We start from the raw sequence: 18,393 nt of genomic DNA, 5'->3' as shown, positions 1-18,393 counted from the left end.
CCCTTTTTCCTTCTATTTGCTTTGGCATCTTTCCTGCCTGTGAACGTGCCAAAGCCGCGGGGGCTGAACTCAGATCCCTGGTCAGGGCTGACTCGCTGGCAACTGCTCAGGGTTTCTGGTTTCTGTGGACAAGCTCTCGTGCCTGTGGCATCGATCACCTGCAGGAATATTGCTCAAAGGATGTGAGGAGTGGTGATGATGGAAGCGTTGGCAGGAATGTCTGTGTGCTGCCAAAAACAGGCTCTTCTCTCCCAGCACCGTGTGGAGTGAAGATGTTTCACTGTCCGTGGAGTAGTTTGCAATGCTGAGGGGAGAGGTTGGTCACTGGGGAGGTGGTGGAACATGTAACGCCTCCCTGGACACCTCATCTGTGAGAGATAGTGAAGCTGGTAATGGTTCTCATGGAGTCATGGAATGTTTTGGGTTGGAAGGACTTTAAAGTTCAGGGACACCTCCCACTAGCCCAGGTTGCTCCAAGCCCCATCCAACCTGGCCTGGAACACTCCCAGGGATGGAGCAGCCACAGCTGCTCTGGGCAACCTGTGCCAGTGCCTCACCACCCTCACAGCCAAGAATTTCTTCCCAGTATCCCATCTCTCCCTGCCCTCTGGCAGTGGGAAACCATTCCACCTTGTCTGGTCCCTCCAGGCCCTTGTCCCAAGTCCCTCTGCATCTCTCTTGGAGCCCCTTAAGGCACTGGAAGGGGCTCTAAGGTCTCCCTGGAGCTTCTCTTCTCCAGGCTGAACACCCTGGAGTTCTCCCAGCCTGGCTCCATGGCAGAGCTGCTCCAGCCCTTGGAGCATCTTCATGACCTCCTCTGGACTCTCTCCCGCAGCTCCACATCCTTGTGCTGTTGTTGCCCCAGAGCTGGAGGCAGCACTGCAGGTGGGTCTGACCTGAGCAGGGCAGAGGGGCAGAATCTCCCCCTTACCTGCTGTGGGATGAGCCCAGGACACTTGGGGGTTCTGGGTTCTAATATAAACATTGTGGGCTTGAAGCAATCAGGGAGGACAGGAGATACTCCCAGCTGTGTCCATCCCTCCACACCGCTCTGAGGTCAGGAGGAGCCTCTCTGTAGATGTGTTTTGGGACTCAGAGGACTTCCAAAAGCTGGTGGGGCTTTAATTTTCCCCTATCTGAGCATGGAATTCCCCAGTGCTGATGGGTTTTGAGGAGCAGCCACCTCACTCTGGGCTGGGCAGCAGGTGGGAGATGTTGGACCCCTGAAGGCTTTACACAGCACTTTTGGGGAGGCTGAACAAAGCATGGTGGGGATCAGGGCTGTGGGAACTCTGGGCATGTCTTCTAGGGTTCCTTTTATTGCAATCTGTCAGCCTTTAAATGCTCATTAAAATTCCAGCTCTTAGAAAGCAATGGAAGAAAGGAAGGGAATAAGGTTTAAGGAATTAGTCCTTCTACTCTCTAAATAACAAACTTCTTGCCCGGGGTCCTGTTGCTTTATTTCTCGGGGGTTGTATCTTCTCACAACCATAAACACTTCTAAAATTAAATTAATTTGGAGGGTGACATTATCCAGTGTGGAATTATGACTGGAAAAATCACTGAATGGCTCTAGGAAAGCCAAGGAAACAACGTGCACAGCTGGATTTTCTGGGGAAGCTCCATCCCTGGATTTCACCTTTTGCATGAGGTCTGGACTATGTCCCATAGTCCCATTTAAGCTGTTGGATGGACTTGAGTTCTCAAGGCTGAAAGCATTGAGGTCTCTGGCCAAACCATTTAAGACCCTTCAAGGTGTCCCAGAACAGAGCTTAAATTGTCTTTCCTGCCCTTATCTGTCTTAAATTTTATTTTATTCAGTTAAATATTAAAAATATAATTCATAATTAAGGAGCATCAACATATGAGCTATTGCAACTTTGCAGTCCTCGTGACTTCTGCACCATCTTTGGTTGCTTAGACCTCTCAAGTGCCACAACATGGACTAATTTATCCAACATCTGCCAAAACGACAGCCTAAAATGTATGATGAAATATCCATGTGTGGGAAAGAGATGGAACCCAGGAGGTGCCCAGTGTTGGGACAGGCCAAGGACCAGCTGTGGTGGGAAGCTCTCTGCCAGGAGAAGGTTGGGGCTGGGAGGACCATGCACAGGAGGAAGCCCGGCGGGAGGTGGTGAAGGGCTTTGTGGGAGGGTGTCGCATCCCGTTAAGGAATGAGTCAGTTTTCCAGCTCTAATTAAAGCCCAGGCCATGTGCTGAGGGGAAAGGAGGTGGTGGGGGAGCAGCAGCACAGACACAATGCGAGGGGTGGAGCATCTTCTGCAAGCCATGAGTCAGAGGATCCGTGGGGAGATGGTAGAGGAGCTGAAGATGGGCTGAAGGAGAAGGGAATGAACCATTAAACACACATCAAGCATTGCATGGAGAGAGTTAAAATGCTCCGTGGCCAGAAAGCTAAAATCCATAGGGATACAGGGAAGAATCACAGAATCAATCAGGCTGGAAAAGACTTCTAAGTTCATGGAGTCCAACCTATGATTTAACACCACCATGTCAACTAGACCATGGCACTAAGTGCCACGTCTAGTGTTTCCTTAAACACCTTGAGGGGTGGTGATTGCACCACCTCCCTGGGCAGTGCATTCCAGTGGTGGTGCTGCTGGTGGTGCCTTGGCCAAATGGTGACCAAGGGACACCAAGAGGAAGGTAACATGATGCTGTGTTGTCTTCCCTTTGCACTGTTTCCTTCCCAAATGTGACATTGATCCAGTAAGACTTGTGGTGGGTCCATTGCTGCTTCAGAGGTTGCTTGATCCATGTTTTCTGGCTCTGTCTTGGAGAAACCACTACAACAAGCCTGTCCTGACCCTGTCTCCTTCATTTCCAGGTGCACAGTAGGTCAACCAAGATGAGTGGCCTCGGGGACAGCTCGACAGACCCTGCCAACCCTGACTCCCGCAAGAGGAAAGGCTCTCCCTGCGACACAGCCCAGAGGTACGTGCACCATTCCCAATCCGTGCCCTGCATCCACGGCTACTTTGTCATTCCCAGTGCGTCGCTCCGGCCCGTCTGCTCGAGCAGATGGAGCAGAGTCTCAGCCCCTCGGAAACGTTCACACTTCCCACCAGAGCCTCGCTGTGCTGTGCTGGGAGATGGAGCAGGGTGGGAACGCGGCTCTCCATCTGCTCCGTGGGGCGGGAGGTGGGAAATGATGATTAGAGGCTCTTTATCAAACTTAGGGGATTGATTCCATACACCGCTCGGAGCATTGGGAAAGCTTTCACGGGGTCAGTCAGGGCAGATATTTGTGGGAGGTCTGAGGTCATCCCAAGCCTTCTGCCTCCTCGTGCCAGATTCCCAGGAAATCTGTGTTTCTGTAATGTTCACAAACTCCAGTGGAGACCCTCTTGCTCCATGATGGAATTAGGCGGGATTCTGTCTGGAATCCCTGGGTCGTTTTGGGGTGCTGGATCAGGATGCTCAGCTCACTGCAGGAAGGCACTGTGTGCCATGTGACTGAGCCTTCCCACCTGGTTTAAGGGAAGTAGTCCCGGAGAGAAGCAGCTCTGATCTCCTTCCATGGGATTTTCCAGGCTCCCTGTAAATCCTTTTCCTTGGAGATGCAGTCTGTTGGTTAGGATGAACACTTCCAGACAACCGGTTTATACATCCCTGCTCTGGAGACAGGCTGGGAGAGTTGAGGGTGTTCAGCCTGGAGAAGAAAAGCTCAAGACCTTAGAGCCCCTTCCAGTGCCCAGAGGAGCTCCAAGAGAGCTGCAGAGGGACATGGGACAAGGGCCTGGAGGGACAGGACACAGGGAATGGCTTCCCACTGCCAGAGGGCAGGGAGAGATGGGATATTGGGAAGGAATTCCTGGCTGAGAGGGTGATGAGGCACTGTCATAGGTTGCCCAGAGCAGCTGTGGCTGCTCCATGCCTGGGAGTGTTCCAGGCCAGGTTGGATGTGGATTGGAGCATCCTGGGCTGATGGGAGGTGTCCCTGCCCATGGCAGGGGATGGAATGAAATAATCCTTAAGGTCTTCACCCACCCAAACCAGTCTGGGGTTCAGTGATCCCCAAAGCATTTTTGGAAGGGTTAACTCCAACACTTCATGTTGAGTTGGTCATCCAACCCCCAGCACTGGAGCTGAAGCACATTACCAAAATCCAGATGGGAATTCCTCACCATTTTTGCATCTTCCTTCTTTCTAACCATCTCCTGACTCTCACCCATGGCAGGGAGGGACCACATCCTCCTCCCTGGTCTGACCAGAGCCCTCCATAACATCCTCCAGAGCAAAGTGATCTCCCAAAACTCCTTTGTTCAATCCTGGAAGCTTTAACTGTTGCTTTTGATGCTACTTGGGAGCCACAGAGACCAACCCACTGCTGGAATATTCTCCTGATGCTTTTATGTAAGGAAAATTGGCCAATTCTCCCTCCTACCATCCGAAAGTTGCCACAGCAACAGCGACATTAAGGGTTTTCATGGAATGAGCTCACCCACAACAGAGGGATTTTTTTTTCCCTCTCCCCTATGCTATTGCTCTTTGGTTTGCAGGGAGAGGAATTCATTTATCCCTCACTAAAATCCTTGCTCGGCTCTGTCGGGAAGCATTTGTCACCCGTTCCTGTGTGGAGTGGGTGGTCCAGGGTGGGATACAGCACTCTTGCAGCCGGTAGGAATCCAACCTACCTCCATGAAGCTGCCTGTGACCCCTTAGCACCCATTGGAAGGGTTGTGAAGACTCTTGCACCCACCCAAACCCATGGCAGAGGGGTTTCCCTGTGTCTCCCATGGAAGGTGTCACTCATGGACTTCATGGGATTGGTATTACAGGCAAAGCCAGTTTGTGTTTTCCATGCCTAGTCTTGCTTTTGGGTTTTTTTCTTTCCTTTTTGACTCCAAAAAGTCACAAGAGGGTGAGTCATTCCTGTCACTTCTCTGGGTATCACAGCACCTGGAGAGACATGGGCAGCAGGAGAAGTGAGGGGGTGGAGAGTGAACCTGGGAGGCAAAGGGATATTCATCACATAGTCTCATAGGATGCCAGACTGGTTTGGGTTGGAAGGGGCATTAAAGCTCATCCACTCCCACCCCCTGCCATGGGCAGGGACACCTCCCACCAGCTCAGGTTGCTCCAAGCCCCATCCAACCTGGCCTGGAACATTTCCAGGCATGGAGCAGCCACAGCTGCTCTGGGCAACTTGTGCCAGTGCCTCACCACCCTCACAGCCAGGAATTCCTTCCCAGTATCCTATCTCTCCCTGCCCTCTGGCAGTGGGAAGCCATTCCCTGTGTCCTGTCCCTTCATCCCTTGTCCCAAGTCCCTCTGCAGCTCTCTTGGAGCCCCTTGAGGCACTGGAAGGATCATCCCTGTGATTGTCAGATATTTTCATGTCAGAACAAGTTGAAACAGCAGAAAAATGCCCAAGAGACAACACCTCCCTGTCAGACCTGGTCCTGCCTGTCAGACCTGGAAACTGAGCTCATAAACAGGAATTAGGGAAAAATAAAGAAACACCTGTGTAGGTTCCTGAGTTGCTCCTTAGAGGTAAGGACTGGAGGTGTCTCACAGGTGGTCACAGGTATCTTAGCAGCTTCTTGATGACTAGCGGAACATCTCATGGTGCTCACAGGTATCTCAGCCGCTTCTTGGTGGCTAGTAAAGCACAGAATCACTGAATGGTTTGCATTGGAAGACATCTGGAAGACCATCTAGTTTCAACCCCTAAATGATAAGGATTTTCATGGAATACTTCTTAATTACTTCTTAATTAGAGTCCTGTGCAGTTTGCAACAAGAAATGAGGTGGCTTCTTGAAAACCAACCTGATCAAAGGGATGACAAGAGGTGTAGAGCTGTGTGAGACGTCTTGAGGTGTCTTCATTTCCTCCTGTGGTTGATGGAGGTGTTTGGGGACGGTTTGTCTCTGTTCATCTCTCTGATATGTTCCTTTTGGTGGTTTAGATGCTCATAACATCTTTGGTGAAGGAACACGTGGCAGTGCCCGGGGTGGTTTCAATGATGGCCACGTCCTGGCATGGAAATGACGTTGCTAATTCCCAGAATTTACAAATAGTTGATGGGAGAGTGTTGAGCATCAGGAGCTAAAGTTGCGTTGGATGGGACAAAAAGGTTGATCTCATGCATACTTTTCATTTTCCTCTTGCCACTGTTGGTTCTAATCTTCAGTGAGCTCCTGAGGGTGGAGTTGGATTTTATGTAGGAATTTAGGATTTAGCCTGGTAACAGCTGGAATAGTAAATGTGGGAAACTGAGAAGCTGTATGATTATGTTTAACAGAACTAATTTCTAACTGTACTGGGGAGGAAAGCTCAGTCCTGAGGGTTGGAGGGATGGTCTTGCTGGGGGTGTCTTACTGCCCCTCAGCATCTGCCCCTCTCAGGTGAGACCCACCTGCAGTGCTGCCTCCAGCGCTGGGATCCAACAGCAGGAGGGTGTGGAGCTACTGGAGAGAGTCCAGAGGAGGTCATGAAGATGCTCCAAGGGCTGGAGCAGCTCTGTCATGGAGCCAGGCTGGGAGAGCTGGAAATGTCCAACCTGGAGAAGAGAAGCTCCAGGGAGACCTTAGAGCCCCTTCCAGTGCCTCAAGGGGCTCCAAGAGAGCTGCAGAGGGACTTGGGACAAGGGATGAAGGGACAGGACACAGGGAATGGCTTCCCACTGCCAGAGGGCAGGGAGAGATAGGATACTGGGAAGGAATTCCTGGCTGTGAGGGTCGCTGGCACAGGTTGCCCAGAGCAGCTGTTGCTGCTCCATCCCTGGGCGTGTTCCAGGCCAGGTTGGATGAGACTTGGAGCAACCTGAGCTGGTGGGAGGTGTCCCTGCCCAGGGCAGGGGTTGGAACCAGATGGACTTTAAAGCCCCTTCCAACCCAAACCAGTCTGTGGTTCCATGACCTTCCTTGGATTAATTCAGCTTCTATGTATAAACAGACAAAGCCCTGACTGAACTCTACAGAACTTTGGAGATATTTGGGTTATGACCAGGTCACCATCCAACCACTACTTGTGTTTTGGGGTCCTTGTCCCTTGCCCTGCTGTGCCAAGACTGAGCTGTGGGAGAAAGTACTTAACCTCACTTTTCCTTTTCCCCCTTGTCTCCCAGCAATGAGAAACGACGTCGGGAGCAGGAGAACAAGTACCTGGAGGAGTTGGCAGAGCTGCTGTCAGCAAACATCGGAGACATTGACACCCTGAGCGTCAAACCTGACAAATGCAAGATCCTAAAGAAAACTGTGGATCAGATCCAGCAGATGAAGAGGTTGGAGCAAGGTAAGGGGCAGCCTGTGGGAAACCTTTGGAGGCAGAGTGTTCTCCTGAAGCCCTTCAGGAACTAAAGCACAGGAAGTAATTATGACTTAATGAGCCCCAAATCGTTTTGCAATAGTTTTCCTTCTCCCCCTTTTATAGAAGCAACAGTAGGGAAGGGTTGCTTGGCTTGGGTGAGATGTCACCTTTGTTTCTGGTAGCACTTTGTGTTTATGATTCTTTCTAAAATGATTCCTTAGATTACCATAATCACCAGTACTCGTTAGGCTTTCAGGATCAGCCCCAGTAAAGGTTTATCAGCTCTGAACCTCTGGTTTATGGCTGGGGGAGGTGAAGGACAGATAACTCTGCCACACGCTGTGCAAGACGTGGTGGGGAACCATGGACCCTTGTCAGATCTGGTCTCCTGCCAAGCAAACAGATCAGAGGGAGTGGTGACCTACCTCCTGCTGGAGAACACGGCGCTGGGACCGGCAAGCAGAGATGCTCAAGGAGCCTTGTAAAGGTTAAAATTCACCCTCAGTGTCCAGTCATAAACGTACAAGTCCAAAGGGCTCCAGCCATACACAGGAGAAGGGTGAGGTGCACCAAGGAGGGATAGGATGTGTTGAGGTCCTTGCAGGCCATAACATCCCTCTGGGAGCTGCTCAGGTGGGCTGAGCTTGTTCTGCACTGTGTCTGCTTGTCCATCCCTTCGGTCAAGTGCTTTGTCCTTGGTGGAAACACTTTGTTCTTGATGCAAACACTTTGTCCTTCATGCACAAGGTGAATCCCACTCAGAGCTGAGAGCGTCTCATCCGTCAAGCGTTGCCTGTGCCAGAGCTCCTGCCGCTGCTCCATGCGGAGCAGCATTCCTTGATAACAGATGTTCAGTTATCCCCCAAGCCCATGGATGAGATAGAAGTACAGGCAGAAGCCAAGAATGGTTTAGGTTGGAAGGGACCTTAAAGTCATCATCCTGCTGTGGGCACGGATACTTTACACCAGCCCAGGTTGCTCCAAGCCCTGTCCAGCCTGGCCTGGAACACTCCCAGGGATGGAGCAGCCACAGCTGCTCTGGGCAACCTGTGCCACTGCCTCAGAACCCTCACAGGGAAGAATTTCTCCCCAATATCCCATCTGACCCTCACCTCTGGCAGTGGGAAGCCATTCCCCCTTATCCTGTCCCTCCATGTCCTTGTCCAAAGTCCTCCTACAGCTCTCTTGGAGCTCCTTTAGGCACTGAAAGGGGCTTTAAGGTCTCCCTGGAGCCTTCTCCAATATTTTCTTCCCAAGATCCCATCCATCCCTGCCCTCTGGCAGTGGAAAGCCATTCCCTGTGTCCTGTCCCTCCAGGCCCTTGTCCCAAGTCCCTCTGCAGCTCTCAAGGAGCCCCTTTAGGCTCTGGAAGGGGCTGTGAGGTTTCCCTGGAGACTTCTCCAGGCTGAACACCTCCAGCTCTCCCAGCCTGGATCCAGAGCAGAGCTGCTGCAGTCCTTGGAGCACGTCCATGGCCTCCTCTGGATTTAAGGAATTCCTGCCTTTTTCCAGCCTGAATCTCCCCTCTTTCAGCTTAAACCCACCCCCTGGTCCCACCCCACCGCAGACACTGCCCTAGGTTCTCCCAGCACACTCTAACTAACTAACTCGGGGACACGCGCAGCGCCGGAGCATTCTGCTCCCGTTTCCCAGGCTTCCCAACGAAGCAGGACAGCAGCTGCTGTGGGATTTCATTGAGGCTGTGCCCAGGCTGTGTAAGGAGCCTGGTGAGCACACGCAGGTCCCTGCTCGCCGCCGCTTCGCCCGTCATTAGTTTTCTTGACATTGCCCAGCAGGGCTGAACATTAACTAGGACAAGCTCTGCTTCCAAACCTCCTGCCTTGAGCTTTGCTCCGTGCTGGGGCTTATCTGCTGCAGCAAGTTAGCACAGGAAGGAAACTTCCCTGGTGTTAGCACTTTCCTAGGAGCATTTCACGTGAGGAGGTGAGAAAAAATAAAAAAAAAAAAAAAAATACAGAAAAACTTAAAATATTTGTGGCCAGAAACAGTTTTCTGTCCTTGTGGTTGTGTGAAGGGTTAGCCATGGTGTTTCCCTGCCTGTGTCCTTCCTTCTCCTCTCCGTGTCTCAGCCATGAAGCTGATTAGTGTTTGCAAAGTGCTGAGGATGTGGTTTTGGTGCTGTTGGTGGACGGTGACGTATCCCGCAGTGTGTGGCTCTGTTCCCTGAGGAAACCCACCTGGAGATGGGATGTCATGCGAGAGAGGCAGTTTGGATTTGCAGTGGAGTTGCAGCAGGCTCAGGACATCCCAACAATGCATTGAGTCATAGAATTCCCCCCCAAAATGATGCTGTTCAGTGCAATAAAAAGCAAATCCATTAAGGACTGGGAAAAATGATGCTGAACCACAGAGCGGATTCCAATGGAGAAACACCCAAAGTCCTGGTATTAATTGAGTTAATAACCAGGCATGGAGATAGGGAGATCGGGAAGGGAAAGGTAGCAACATCAGGGGAGTATTCCTGGAGCATCCTCCATGCTACCAACCTGGACAATTTGGGATCACATCCCTCCAACTCTCTCCACTCTCCTCCACAGATCGTCCTCAGTTTTCAGGGGTGGAGGAGCCATTGGGAGATTGCAGATGGATCTCAGGCAGGGGCTGAGCCCTCCCTCCCCTCCCCCTGCCTGCTGAGCTGCTATTTAAAGTATGAAGCAAATGCTTTTAGAAAAGATTCCCAGGGCTGGATCCCTTCCAACGTTAGCAATGTACAGTTGGCAGAACAAGCAGTTTGCGGCTGTGGCAGCAAACCTGAGCTTTGGCTGCCAAGGCAGCAGGAAAGGCAGTGCAGGGAGAGGCCACACAGGGCAGCTCCAGCTTTTGGCCTTCCTGCAGAAGTTGGTTGGTTTGTTTTGGAGGTGAGGTGGTTTGAGTGTGGAGCTCTGAACTGTCCTTGCATGTGGTGGCTCACAGGGATGGAGAGGAAAAGGTCTCTGGTGTCTCTGAGCGACTGGTTTGAGTTGAACTTGTCCCACCCCCTGCCATGGGCAGGGACACCTTCCACCAGCCCAGGTTGCTCCAAGCCCTGTCCAACCTGGCCTGGAGCACTCCCAGAGGTGGGGTAGCCACAGCTTCTCTGGGCAACCTGTGCCAGCCCCTCACCACCCTCACAGCCAGGAATTCCTTCCCAGTATCCCATCTCTGCCTTCCCTCTGGCAGTGGGAAGCCATTCCCTGTGACCTGTCCCTCCAGGGCCTTGTCCCAAGTCCCTCTGCAGCATTCCTGGAGCTCCTTTAGGCACTGGAAGGGGCTCTAAGGTCTCCCTGGAGCTTCTCTTCTCCAGGCTGAACACCCCTAGCTCTCCCAGCCTGGCTCCACAGCAGAGCTGCTCCAGCCCTTTGAAACATCTCCATGGCCTTCTCTGGATTTCCTCCAGCAGTTTTAGTTCATTGCAGTGCTGCTGCAATCCAAACCCAATGGATGGGGCCAGGCTGGACAGTTTACTGCTCCTAATGTGTTGTTCTTTGGCTTATGAGTGTAGCAGAGTGGGGTGAAGGCTGTTGGGAGGAGCCACGAGGGCAGTGTGGTGGAGCTCTGGTGGAGTCAGGAGGCTGCAGGACAGGGAGGAGCCTTGGATACTGCTGGGCAGGCAACTGGAAATGGTTATCCAAGCAAAATAAGGCCCTTTGGTGCACAGGAGTGTACAGAAATGAGTGGAGATGTTGGAAAAGCTCTGGACAAGCAGTTGGATTGTTCCTCTTCTTCTGTCCCTGCTCAGGGCAGAGGGTTGGGACTAGGTGTTCTTTAAGGTCCATTCAAACCCCTTAACATACTGTGCTGTCACACCCTGGAAGTGCTGGGGAGGTTGGGTCACCCTGCTCTGCATAGAGGCAGAGCCTAGACATGCAACATCCCTGAGGTAGCAACTAGACTCCAGACAGACATTCTCTTTTTTTCCCTGGATGTGTTTTTCAGGGAACTCCCCAGTTTTGGGAGGGTGATACCTTTGGATTTGGAAGGGGTGATGAGCACTGTGCAGAGATCTGACAGAGATGAGACCCAGCAGAAGGGTCATCTCATCCTGCTTGTAAAGCCTCAACCTTGGCAGTGTCCTTTTGGAGCGGAAGCCTCCAAAACTTTTCCCAAAAGCCCTTTCCGTGTTTAATTCCCTCCCAGAGCAGGAGTGGAAACGCAGCACCTTCATAAAATAAATCAAACACTATTGAGCTTCTCATTACAAGCTCAAACAGCTGCTCAGGCTTGTCCTTGAAACACCTCCTGAGCGACTCCACCACCGCCAGGTCCAAGGGACCTCCTTCCCCACGTCCTTCCTGCCTTTCCTCACCGCTCATTCCCGCTGTGCCGCCGTATGTTCGGCTTCTGCCGGAATCGCTGCGCAGAGCCGGCAACAACCTCGTCCAGGAGCATCCACGGCATGGCTCCTGCCCCCCGTGGCCTTCCTGCTCCTGTGAGGGCCAAACCCACAGCAGATTTGCACTGTGGTTGCCAAAATTAAGGATTTATCCCATGTTTCTTGGATTTGTCCAGCTCAGTTTGTCTCCTGAAGGACCCTGAGTCACCGAGTGCCTTCTCAGCACAAGGCTTGTGGTGGTGGAGGGTTGTGTGACCCCCATGTGAGACAACTTCAGCCCCACCTTGGCTTTCTGGGAGCAGCTTAGTTTGTTCCTGTGGATGTATAAATCAGGTTTCATGGATTCAGTTTTATTCTGGACTGATGCTGCAGATTAATGACCTGATTTGGGATGGTTTCACAGGGCACCAGGTGAGGAATTAGCTTATCCCCCCCAGGAAGATTCTCATGTTAACCTGCAGGGATGGCCCTCAGTTTTCTTCCTTACTTTTAAGCAGGAAGAATTTTCCTTGAGCCTTTTCTTTAATCATTTTCAGGGTTTCTAGGGATTAAAGAGCAGATCTGTCTGTATCCTAAAAGGTTCTTCTCCTCCATGGAAGTTTCCTCTTTGGGCTCAAACAAGCTCATGGAACAACTGTGTCCTCCTGACTCCTTTCCTTTGGTTTTCCCCTGAAATTTCAGGCATAACAAGTCAGGTCCCATCAAGAAATCTGTTTCCTTTTTCACTAGGGCATATCAATCCCAAAACCCAAGAGGATCCCTCATTTCAGAGCACCCTAGTTTGGGAATTAACCTACTCAGGGAAGTAATTTTCCTTTTGGGTAAATCCAGTAGGTTAATTAAGTGAAGTCTCTGCAATGATCATTGATTTTTGGCCTCTCTGTCGCATTCAATCCATGAGCTGTCAGTGGTTTTCCTTTAATTAAGTTTCCATGCTGTCTTGTCATATGCTTGGATTTGGCCCTGGATTTATTTTGGGATGTACATGTATAGCTTCTAGCTCCAGGAGGTCCTGGGAGCTCAGTGGGATGTGGGGAAGCTTCCACCAAACAAATGCTGAGTTGCTTCTTGGCTTTGGGAGGGCCAGCACGTGGTGAGCTTCAAAAAGAGGACAGAAGCCCTCAGTGGTGGTCAGAAAGGGGTGAAGGGGTGGCCCTGGAAGAGCCTGTGATGGTGGTGTGAGATTTGGGGAGGAGGAGAGGAGAAGACCTTGTCCTTGGGCGCTGAGTCAAGTATCCCTCCATGTCCCAGGAGCTGAGTGCGGTGGTGTCTTCTTAAGGATCATCAAATAGTTCCCATAAAACCACAAAGTGAGTCATTGTGTGAGAGGTGTGGAAGCAAATCGGGGAGCTGAGGCACCTTGGAAAGCCCTTCCCAAAGCAGAAGAACACAGGGAAGAGCAATTCAAGGCCTTCAGGTGGTTTCTTCTGCCCAGGTCCAGCTCACGTGTTGCCTTCAGTACACGGGTTGTGGTTTTGGGAGCACAAGTCGGATGAGCAGCTGAGGGAGCTGTGGGGGCTCAGCCTGGAGAAAAGAAAGATCAGGGGAACCTTCTGCTCTCTCTAACTCCCTGACAGGAGGTGCAGCCAGGTGGGGTCAGGCTCTGCTCGCAGGGAACAAGGGACAGGATGAGAGGAAACAGCCTCAAACTGTGCCAGGGGAGGTTCAGATTGGATATTGTGACCAATTCCTTGTGGAAAGGATTGTTCAGCCCTGGCACAGCTGCCCAGGACAGGGGTGGCTACTCCATCCCTGGAGGGATTTAACATCCATGTGGATGTGGCACCTGGGGACATGGTCAGTGGTGGCCTTGGCGGTGCTGGGGGAACAGTTTGACTCGATGGTATCACAGAGCTTTTCTAACCTCAATGATTCCATGATTCTACCTATCCCACCTGAACATCTCTCACTTCACTTGCACCTGTTGCTTCTCATCATCTTACCCTGGATCCCTGGGAAGTGCCTGGCTCTGTCACTTCCATGACTTCTTGTGGGCATGGACAGGCAGCTGTCAGGTGTCAGGAGAGCTGTCTCTTCTCCAGGCCACTTCCCTTGCGCTCTGCTGTCAGGAACAGTTCTTCAGCCCCGACCATCTTGGTGGCCTCCATTGAACCTCCTTCAGTTTGTCTCCCACTGGGGTCCCCAAACTAGGGTTGTCACCTCCATGTGGTGTTTGGGTTGGCCATGGAGCAGGTTGACGACAGGAGCCAGTGGCTGCTCTACAAATACAAGCTGGCATCAGGAGGGGGAAGAGAAAGAGAGGACCCAGGGACTCCAGGGATCCTACTGTATTTCCACATCTCAACTGAGCTCCTTCCATGGTGTCCTGCAGAGCTTCCCAAACTCAGGGTGACAGCACACTATCACTGAGGCTTTTCTGCTGCATGAAGATGTTGAGAGAAACTGGAACCATTAAATCCAGAGAATTCAAGAGTCATTTTTGGCAGTTTTTAGGTGCTGAGGCACCACAGGGATCCATCAGTGGACCCAAAAGAGACTTTGAGGTGGAAGAACAAGTTGTTGAGTTTTTCCACCATCAGAGCAGAGGTGGAAACGACATTGCTTGGAAAATCACTCAAGTGGAGGCTCAAGGAACATCTTGAGCTCAAATCACTTGTTATAAACCCAAGCTTAGGCCTGACCTTTGGGGTTTGAGTGAAGACCCTAAACAAGGAGCAGAACAGCATCCGAGGAACAACCTCAGTAGTAATGTCTCCTGGAAATAGCAGAACCGAAAACCCCTTGAAGGGGTTTACAGTCATTAAAGGATTGTTTTTCTGTTCTCAATTAATTAATTAATGAAAACCACATTAAGGTTTGTGTCAAATCTAAAATTAGATTGGAATCTCTTCAGGCTACATCTGTCAGCCTAGTGCTGTGGCCTCCTCTCCAAAGGCATTGACTTTATTGGAGCTATCCTGGTTCTGTTGGATTCAAGGGAGGTCAGGAAGGGGGAGAGTTGCCTTCGCCTCTGAGTGGTGTTTTGCAGGCTCTGGGTTCCTTCCAGATGCAACAGCTATTTCCTGTGCTTCTTGCAACATTTCTTTTTCTTCATTTTCCTTGGGCAAAGTGGCCCAGAATGTCATCATTTTCCTTCCCACATCTTTCCAGTAGCAATAGGCTGTTGCTAGTACCATCCCTAATTGAGTGTCATGAAGCTTCTTGGGAAACTCTGCTGGATCATGGTGTGATTGAACATCTTCATGGATCGCAGAATCATTGAGGTTGAAAAAGCCTTCTAAGGCCATAGAGTCCAACCATCCCCCAGCAGTGCCAAGGCCACCACTAACCATGTCCCCAAGTGCCACTTCCACAAGGATTTAAATCCCTCCAGGGATAGTGACTCCACCACGGCCCTGGGCAGCTGTGCCAGAGCTGGACAGCCCTTTCCATGGAGAAATTGTTCCCAAATCCAACCTGAACCTCCCCTGGTGCAACTTGAGGCTGTTTCCTCTGGTCCTGATGTGGAAGGACACACGAGTCATTGCCAGACCAATACAGATGGACATACAGGAGTGCTGGATGGATGATATCCCAGGAACTGGTGCTTTTCAAGAGGCTGTGGACATCCTGGAAGTGAAGACAGTCAATGTGAACTTGGGATGTGATGAAAAGCAAGTTGGGCTACTCTTTGGTAATGCAACCTGTGCCTGGAGTTGGTGGGACAACACTGGAGCTCGGGCTTGTTATCCATGCTGGAAGGAGACTGCAAAATCCAGAGCAGGCAGAGAGGAGTCAGGGAATGAACCAGAGGCTGAGGAACATGTCTTGCAGCTTGGAACACTGCAGAGCTCTGTTGAGTGTGTCTGGGAGGGAGGGAGAAAAGGAGTGGGGACATGGTGATGACACCATAAACACTACCAGGAACGGAAGACTCTGGCTACTGGAGAGAGATTTCAATCCAGCAAAACAGAGAATGACTCAAAGCCAAAGCCAGACAAAATCCAATTAGGATCCAGGCCCAGAGTTACAACTGGGAGGGTGATTGCTTTGGGAATCGGCTGCCAAGGGAAGTGCTGGGCTGCAGCAGGTTTTGGCTGGGGTGGTGGAGGTGAACTCCAGCAGCTCCTTGATGTTCAGGAGGTCCAACTGACCTTCGAGTGGTCTGCCCTGGGCATCGTCTCCATAAATCCCAGTATTTTGGTTGAAAAGATGTCTCAAGGGTTACATCCCTGCCTGAGAATCCTCACTTTGCTTCCTGAGCATCCACAGATCTCTTGCCCCACACTCCATCCTTCCCAGGATCCAAACCTCCCTGTTATCCAAGTAATTCATTGCACCTCGTGCAGAAGAGGTGGGAGGTTGGTTGGAGAGGGTTTGGGGAATTTCACACCCTCTCCTCTGCCCCAAGTTTGGTGTCACCACGAGATGTTAAACTGATCCCATCCTGCCCACATGCTCCGCAGACATTCCTGAAGCCTGTCCCTCTCTATCCCCTAGAAACTGGTGTGCATCGGGGATTGATTTCAGATACAGACTCCCCCAGGTCAGGGCTGTAAAACTCCAGCTGCACCGGTGATTTTCATGGATCCACAGCACCTACAAAGCACCTTGTCCATAAAATCCTCATCGCTGCTCCGACAGTTGGAATCTCGTCGGCAGCTTAAATATAGACCGAGGGGAAGGGGAAGCTGCTGAGAATTGCACAGACCTCTCCAAGCAGTGTCTTGGTTTTAACAAGTGAACATTTGGTTATTGCATCCTGAAGCTTTTCAGCATCTCACACTGTCAAGGACTAATAAATCCTTTCGCACCTCTGCGGAAGGAGAGGATCTGATAGGCTGGGACAGGCGCGTGGATCACGCGGAGAGTCGTGAACCACCTGTAGGCATCACTCCTCCTCCTGCCTTCTGCTCTGCTGGATTAGCTCTTGTTTCCCTCCCTCTTTTTGTTCCCTTTTTGTTCTCCTCGTTTCAGGCTTGTTTTAAAGAGGCAGGAAAGGATGAGGGGGAAAATCCCCTTTGTTAAACCCCTTTTCCTGCCCTTTTTTTGAGGTGGACAAGCCCTGTTTTAGGAGTCTTTTTCCCCCAAGAGGCTTTTGGTTCTTCTGAGCTTGTCCTCCCTCTGCTCTGGACCCCAGTTTGTTTGGTGGAGGTTCATCCATCCCTTTGGATGCAGGAGCAGTACACTGAGTGTCCATCCCACCTCTCTCCTAGAGAGGAAAGCTCCTAAAGCCCAAGGAATAACACAATAAAGCTCTTTTTTTGTGGTGGGAAAATCCTCCAGACCTGGAGCCAACCATGCAAGTCGTTCTGCTTTCCTTTCAGCTTTTCCCCTGAACAAACTTTTATAGACCTTAATCCTCCTAAGGCTCCTGCAAGCCGAGGAAATAAAGGGAGATTTGTCCAAGGAGATAATAGAGCTGATTATCCCGAGTGGAATGGTCAGGCAGAGCAAACAAACCTGCTGGAACAGGAGCAGGAGAGAGGCAGGAATGATTCTGCTCCCTCTGAGGCCACATTGTTCCCTGGTGTCCATCTGATGAGCTCCTCATCCCTCTGCTCCTGCTTCTCCCAAAGACCACAGAGGGGTTTGGAGGCACTTGAAGCCTCCTCAAAGCTTTGACTAGAGACCGATGACTCTGTTTTGATGTCCTTCTACCCTTCCTGTTTAGGAATTCCAACTTCCAAGACAGGAATTAGTTAATTAATTAATTAAACTGCCAGGCTTGACTAATTACCCTGTAAATCATTAAGTCAGTGTCACGGTGAGTGGAGGTGATGGACATTGGAGTGGTGGATCATGTTCCATGGGTTGATGTTTTCCCTAGCGGAGCTGCTACATGGATATAGGAAATGATGTATGTGGACAGTTCCTTGAGGGAGCAGGGAATACTTTGGGGCATCCCAAATTTTGGAGTTAATGGATATAGTCCTTAAAAAAGTAGTTACAGGTAGTTGCACCCTGGCCCTGGCTGCAGAACTCCATGGCATGAGTCCAGACGGATAGGTAGGATATTGGGAAGGAATTCTTGGCTGTGAGGGTGGTGAGGCACTGGCACAAGTTGCCCAGAGCAGCTGTGGCTGCTCCATCCCTGGGAGTGTCCCAGGTTGGATGGGGCTTGGAGCAACTTGGGCTGGTGGGGCCCATGGCAGGAGTTGGTATGGGATGAGCTTTAAGGTCTCTTCCAATCCAACCCATTCTGGGATTCTGTGATCTCTGGTGGCTTTCTGGGTTCCTTCTGTGTGTAGCTTTCTGTACCACATGGTTCCATCTTCTCAGGTAGCTTCTTATACTGTAGAATCATGAAATTCCAGACTGGTTTGGGTGGGAAGGGACCTTAAGTGTCATCCCATCCCACCCCCTGCCATGGGCAGGGACACCTCCCACCAGCCCAGGTTGCTCCAAGCCCCATGAAACATGGCCTGGAACACTCCCAGGGATGGAGCAGCCACAGCTTCTCTGGGAATCCTGTGCCAGTGCCTCACCACCCTTACTACCATGTGGCTCCATCTGCTCTGGGTGGTTTCCCATACCTGGAAGCTCCATCATCTCTAGGTATCTTTTCATACCACATTTTTCCTGCCCCATCCCAGTGGCATCTCACGGCCTGGAGCTGCCCTTGCACCTACACACCAGCCCCAGGTCTGCCTTTCCCTCCACCAGATCCCTTTGGCATAGCCAAGTGAGTTGATCCCTCGGGAGCTGCGGATTGACATCTCTCCCTCACAGCCGAGGAGAGACAGATGGGAGGAGCAGGGATGGGAGGAGGGAGCTGCTCTGGGCATGGGAGGTGTCAGCTCCCTCACCGGGCACGTTTCCATGCTGGTGCTGGTCCCAT

The 18,393-nt window shown here is 51.3% G+C and overlaps 1 protein-coding gene across 1 annotated transcript in view; it reads left to right on the top strand.

Annotated features, from left to right (window-relative positions):
• Positions 1 to 2,872: 2,872 nt before the first annotated feature.
• Positions 2,873 to 18,393, top strand: part of LOC103802916 (nuclear receptor coactivator 1-like) — a gene marked incomplete at its 3' end in the record, with an annotated part of 28,466 nt that continues 12,945 nt past the window's right edge. The window contains exons 1-3 of the mRNA XM_009075446.1: positions 2,873 to 2,942; positions 6,405 to 6,429; positions 7,098 to 7,264. Of these exons, the coding sequence (XP_009073694.1) occupies positions 2,873 to 2,942; positions 6,405 to 6,429; positions 7,098 to 7,264 (262 nt within the window). The remainder of the gene's footprint in view (positions 2,943 to 6,404; positions 6,430 to 7,097; positions 7,265 to 18,393) is intronic.

Source organism: Acanthisitta chloris, unplaced genomic scaffold (genome assembly GCF_000695815.1).
Source record: "Acanthisitta chloris isolate BGI_N310 unplaced genomic scaffold, ASM69581v1 scaffold21985, whole genome shotgun sequence".
NCBI lineage: Eukaryota > Metazoa > Chordata > Aves > Passeriformes > Acanthisittidae > Acanthisitta > Acanthisitta chloris.
This window is presented reverse-complemented; position numbering and strand designations above follow the sequence as displayed.